At 33.8% G+C, this 6,000-nt stretch overlaps 2 protein-coding genes across 2 annotated transcripts in view; one reads left to right on the top strand and one right to left on the bottom strand.

Moving 5' to 3' along the window:
• Window positions 1-1,209, bottom strand: part of LOC117107623 — a 13,207-nt gene extending 11,998 nt beyond the window's left edge. Inside the window, exon 1 of the mRNA XM_033249332.1 lies at window positions 1,196-1,209. The gene's annotated coding sequence lies outside the window, so the exon portion shown is untranslated. The remainder of the gene's footprint in view (window positions 1-1,195) is intronic.
• A 4,417-nt stretch (window positions 1,210-5,626) lies between these two features.
• LOC117107622 (laminin subunit alpha-2-like) overlaps window positions 5,627-6,000 on the top strand; it is a 137,024-nt gene continuing 136,650 nt past the window's right edge. Inside the window, exon 1 of the mRNA XM_033249331.1 lies at window positions 5,627-5,705. Coding sequence (XP_033105222.1) covers window positions 5,627-5,705 — 79 coding nt within the window. The remainder of the gene's footprint in view (window positions 5,706-6,000) is intronic.

Here is a 6,000-nt window from a genome sequence, read left to right as displayed (position 1 = left end):
AGGCCTAGTAGTGTTACGGCCTAGTAGTAGTAGTAGTAAGGCTAGGGCTTGAATGTAAAACAATGCTCTTCAAACTTCCAAAATAATCATGCAACAAAGTTTACACCCCCTGAGTCTCATGCTACGTTACTTACGGCCTGCGTGGAAAAGAAAGACCCAAAGCTAGTGTACCACCACCTACCAGTGCCATGATATGCCAAGCCAACTTTTACCACTTATACAGCGCCACCACTTATATACGGTGGTTTACTGTATACGGTAACATAATTAGTTACAGTAGAATTATAACTAACTAATAGCAATAATTTTTAAGGAAAATACAATTCATTTATAATATGAAATCAGCAGAAATGTAATTAAAACAACAGTAGTTTTATATGTTCCCAATATTGTTTCATGCTACGTTACTTACGGCCTGCGTGGAAAAGAAAGACCCAAAGCTAGTGTACCACCACCTACCAGTGCCATGATATGCCAAGCCAACTTTTACCACTTATACAGCGCCACCACTTATATACGGTGGTTTACTGTATACGGTAACATAATTAGTTACAGTAGAATTATAACTAACTAATAGCAATAATTTTTAAGGAAAATACAATTCATTTATAATATGAAATCAGCAGAAATGTAATTAAAACAACAGTAGTTTTATATGTTCCCAATATTGTTTCATGATGCAATAATGTTAATGAATGAATCAGAATCCTAGCCTGGTTCTCACGAGCCCTTGTATCCGGATCGGGAGCTAACCGTTAGCACCTGCGTGAGAACGCCCGAGCGGTTAGCGCTAACCGTTAGCAGTATCCGGATAGGGCCTACCGCTAACGGTTAGCAAGCGCTATCGGTTAGCAACAAGTTGAGCGTGTTTTTATCATCAACCAATCACACGTAGCCTACGCCTTTACAATTTCCAGTGTCTTATTGGCCCGCAGTGAATCGGTCATCATATTTTGGGTATCCGGATCGGGATTTTCTCGGATGGACGCACGGCAGCTAACCGTTAATAGCCGTGTGATAACATAGCATGTAAAGTGCACGAAAAACGAAGAAAAAGAAATCTCAATGTCTAAGGGTCAAAATTTGCAATAGCCGGGTTCTCACGAACCCTAGTATCCGGATCGGGAGCTAACCGTTTGCAACTGCATGAGAACGCCCGATCGGTTAGCGCTAACCGTAAGCAGTATCCGGATACCGCTAACGGTTAGCAAGCTCATGGTTCATACGAAGTAACACATGCGCTATGCCTCTCCGATATTCACTTTAAAGATTTGGGGAGAAAATTCTTGTTTATTGCTCAAATTTCAAATTTCAAAATTAAATTTTCAATTTCAATTTATTCAGAAAACCTCCAGAACAGAGAAGTAAGCAGTAAGCTTACAATAACTTTAAAACAATACAAAAATGTCATTAAAAAGAATTAGTTATTCATACATATACCAGAATAATTAAAATAAAGTCAAGAAAAAATTGGACAAATTCTTCAAAATACAAAATTCAATCAAATCAAATTAAGAGGAGAGAACAGAACACCACTTAAACAGATACAAGCAACACAACAAACCATGAAAATACTTAATCACACCAAACTACTACCAAAACAAAGACGGATTATTTTACTTCGTTTAAAATTCTTTTTGCAATTTCAGTTAAATTATTATTATTATTATTATTATTATTATTATTATTATTATTATTATTATTATTATTATTATTATTATTATTATTATTACTATTATTACATATTCTCTCAAAAGCCCACCAACAGCAGTAGAAAGGTGATAATAGTTAGAAAAGTGATAAAAGTTCCTTAATACGTTGCTCTAAATGTGTCAATATTTAAAATTTAGTGATTTTTTCTTATTTTGAGACTGTTGTATTTGTTGTGATACAATAGAAAAAAAAATAAGTGTCTCCTTAATATGGGCTATTTGACCATTTGGTACACTCAGAAGGTGTCCCCCGTCCCCTTGGCTGTCCCCTTAATAGGCGTTGGCAGCAGTGTTAAAAGATAGGCCTATATCGCCCCTCATTTCACTTTTATTTTTATTTTTTGTTAAAGAAATTATTAACGGTCATGGAATAATAATAAAAAAAATAATGTCTTTGCAATTAAAAAAAAACATCGAATAGGCCTATCTAATAAGGTTTTACGTCGCAGCAATTAATTATTACACAACACGAGCTATCTGACAATTTTTTTTATTAAAAGGACATATTTCTGATAGAATAAAAGAGTTTTCGAACCTATTTGTTTTTACCATGGAGGTTGACTAGCGGATGTCGTAGTAGAAATGAGAATATGTGTGGCATCATCATTGCTTTGTTTTTTTTTTTTGTTTTTTTTTTCAAACAGTTTTCTCTCCAATGCCGCATAAATCATCAACGTGTAATGCCCATAACCTTATTCGCTATTCTAATAACACGATTTAGTCTATTTTTGTTCTCTGGTAATTCCAATGTACAAAAACAGTACAACAAAAGCCTTTACAGATTAAAAAAAAATGAAAGGATCATCAAATAATTTAATGATTTCGATGTCGACATTAAAAATCCTTAGGATAATCTTTTTTATACCTTGTTAGCGAACCCGCCGAACGAAGATATTGATAATTTCGAATAAAATTAAAATTTTCTTTTTGGCCAATTTCTTCCTGATGTTATATAAATTTGAAGCATTTAACCACACCATTTTACATTCACCAATAACATTTTATTTTTATTTTCTCCTCAATCTGGATGTTTTTGGCAAAACTATTTGCTAAATAAGAAAACAAAATTTTATGTTTACTTTTATTCCGCTTTGCTCTAATGATCTTTAAAAAATAAGTACGCGAAACAAGGAATAAAAAAGTCTTGCTTTATTCATCTAAAAATAAAACCCCTCTCGTGAGTGAATTATTATTATTATTTAAAGAAGGCTTTTAAACAATTTTTATTCGACTCTCATAAATGTTTTTATCGTGCTTTTATGTCGTTTTACCTATTTGTTTAATTGGGCGTAAACAAATCTGTGTTTATTATATAATTATAATACAGTATATTAAACTTGGCCTATCACTTCTTTTTAAACTATTCAATGAACTTATGTTTTTAAATTATAGCGAAGAGTATAATTAGAAGAAGAGAGCGTACTCCTGTTTTTGAAAACGTCACTGACGGTTGTATGCACTTTTTATCCTGCCATATAGACCCTTAAAGTGGCTCCTGTTATTCTGGCAAAATAATATGACGACCAGCAAATATTAATTAATGTCTATCAAAATGTAATCAACATTTGTTACTCTTTTATATTATTTGAGGTTACATCTATGTTATTCCTGTATTTAATTTGTGTGGGAAAAACGATAATAAAACAACAAAATATCTAAGTATTTTTTCTTGAATTTTGCAAAGAGAAGCAACAAGTGATTTTCGAAATCATAATCAAATTAAAAAATTATATCATACTAAAGGGTTTCTTTGCCAAAAATCACTCCGATTATTATTGTTTATAGTAATAAATATTTAAATAGTATTAGCTTATATCAAGTGGGCCGCATCATTTTCGTTTGTAAATTGATAGTATGCCTACTTCAAATTATCACCGTCAGAAACTTAATGTTTAAAAAGTAAAGGGCAATGCTTTGTCTTCTTAATTGGTCTTTTTAATTATGTATCATTTTTCCTGCCTACTTTATCAAAATCAGTGCTGGCAGTCAATATTGAATAGCCAGTATCATTACTTTTAGACTTGGTCGGCTTTACCGATTTCAGTGATCCGTAAATAGTGTATCTGGATTGTTGTTCTTTAAAATCGAATATGAGCGAGCCATAAATCTTATATTATTAATTTCATTATTGTTATTTATAAATAAAATAACATTAAAATGGTATAGGTCAGTTGACCGCAATATATAGGCCCTAAACAGATATTGTGTAGGCATAAAGTAGAGCAAACATAACTTTGTTGACAAAAGCGGATCTTTCAGTCATAGAATAGACGAACCTTTCATTCCAATTATAATTTCTATGTATTCACATTTAATTATCAAGCGCGCGTGCAAATATTCGAATTCTAACATGTTTTTGATATTAAATAGTTATCAATTAAGTAATAACATTAAACATGTGAAAATACTATGTAATGTACCTAACTCGTATACTTTGCGTGTATTCATCGGGAAGATTTGGACACAAAAATGAACGGTGTATACACCACGTGACTTTCGCAAACCGAGGGGCGGAATGTCGCAACTCTTTAATATATGGCTCTGCTCTGTAATAGCTCTGGAATAATGAATAGCGCCATCATACAGCTTGCATCTATAAAACATAACTTGCAACATCAAACAGCAGTAAAATTTATTTATTTAATATATTTACCAAATTTAGTATAGGCCTATGTATATGTATATGTACAGTTAATTAAGCTAGTGAATATGGTTCAGTCTTCAGCAGGAGTAACCACTTTTCAGATTGGTAAAGAAGATTTATTTTTGTTTTATCGGAGGGGGATGGTGGGGAAATAAAAATGTGCTCATTTTACCATCCTTTGGGAGGCACTACTAAGGCTTAAGTATGCTCCAGTCGTAGATCTTAAATAATATTATTGAATGGAAACATAAACGGCCTCTTATGATAGAGATCAGTGACCAAGTTTATTGTGCGCGCGCATTTTTTCAAAAAGTGGTCAAAAGTATTAGGCCTAGTACTATCACCAACCTCTCAATGGATGCAAATATACGATTATTTTAAAACATCAGTAGAGTACAGGATAAAGTATATTCAACCATATTCTATCACGTAGGCCTACGGGCCTAGTCCCTGGAGAACATTATCCTTGTTAACAATCACAACTTGTTAACGATTGCATCAATACAATGATTAAAACCACTACTGGTTGTATCACAAACACATGTTTAACGGAATGCACTACTTCCTCACCCCTTTTCAACAGAATGGTTGGAAATGATCTTTCAAATCTTTCAATGATAAGTACACCTGTCCTGATATACTGTACACCTGTCTATCTGAAGTGTGATCTTTTAAAGGGCCATTTTCCTGCAAACGGCGAAGTGTTTTGAATCTGGTGTGTGCCCTATTTTATCGTAAATTTATTTAATAGGCTATGCATTGTCGATGAGAAAAAATTTAGAAGTAAATTTCTTCCTTGTGTTTCCATAAACTGCTTATGATTTAAATTTACTTCTTTTTGAATATTTGTTTTCCGATAAATGATAAACTCACTCCACTTTTTAGCTGCATTGAATCGGACGATTCCATTTTAAGCACATTTTCTTTTAAACTAAAATGAGTTTTGAATGCCATATTATCTTCACCATTGCTCTACTAGTATTTTTTCTGTTATATTTTCGTAGACATTTATAACAAAATGAATTTTAGGCGAAATCTTTTTTTTTTACATCTTGGTACCAGATTTGCCGGTATTTTGATAGATGTAATAATGGTTTAATCCAAATTTATTCGGCACCCACCGTACCGCGGTAGTTCAAAGAAAGTTGCTTTTGACGTTTCGTGCACTGTGAAGTTAAGTTGTTCGCTCAGTGAGGATCTTTATACTGTTTGGGTTGGAGTTAGGGTTTGTTTTGGATTTTCTCGCCTTTATTGTGAAAGGGCCTTCAGCATGAGGTGGTGCGAATTGACTGGAGTTCTTCCATTTTTGTTATATAATTTAGCGTACTGTCAACAAAACGATGATGTTGGTAAGTTTTGGATGTTTGGATGCTCGGGTTTTTTTGTTGTTAACTCGGAGTCTCCTTCCCGGCTGGCCTGCATGTGCAATTTAGGCCTGGCCTAGGGCCGAAGTCCTGGCCTATATAATAACTTAGTAGTAGGCCTCCTAGACATGTGGTGTATGTGTGTGCATGTACCTAATGAACTCCCCGTGCTAGTGGCGTATCTACAGTGAGGGGAGGGGCTTGGTCATGACCCTCTCCGCCCTTCCCCCCCCCCAAAAAAAAATATATTTAAAATAAAAACGTGCACGCAAGCCCGTAG

This window comes from Anneissia japonica, unplaced genomic scaffold, assembly GCF_011630105.1.
Source record: "Anneissia japonica isolate Jap-2015-1 unplaced genomic scaffold, ASM1163010v1 scaffold5330_len1712360_cov203, whole genome shotgun sequence".
Classification (NCBI taxonomy): Eukaryota; Metazoa; Echinodermata; class Crinoidea; order Comatulida; family Comatulidae; genus Anneissia; species Anneissia japonica.
The sequence above is the reverse complement of the archived record's forward strand: the minus strand, read 5'-3'. Positions and strand labels throughout refer to the sequence as shown.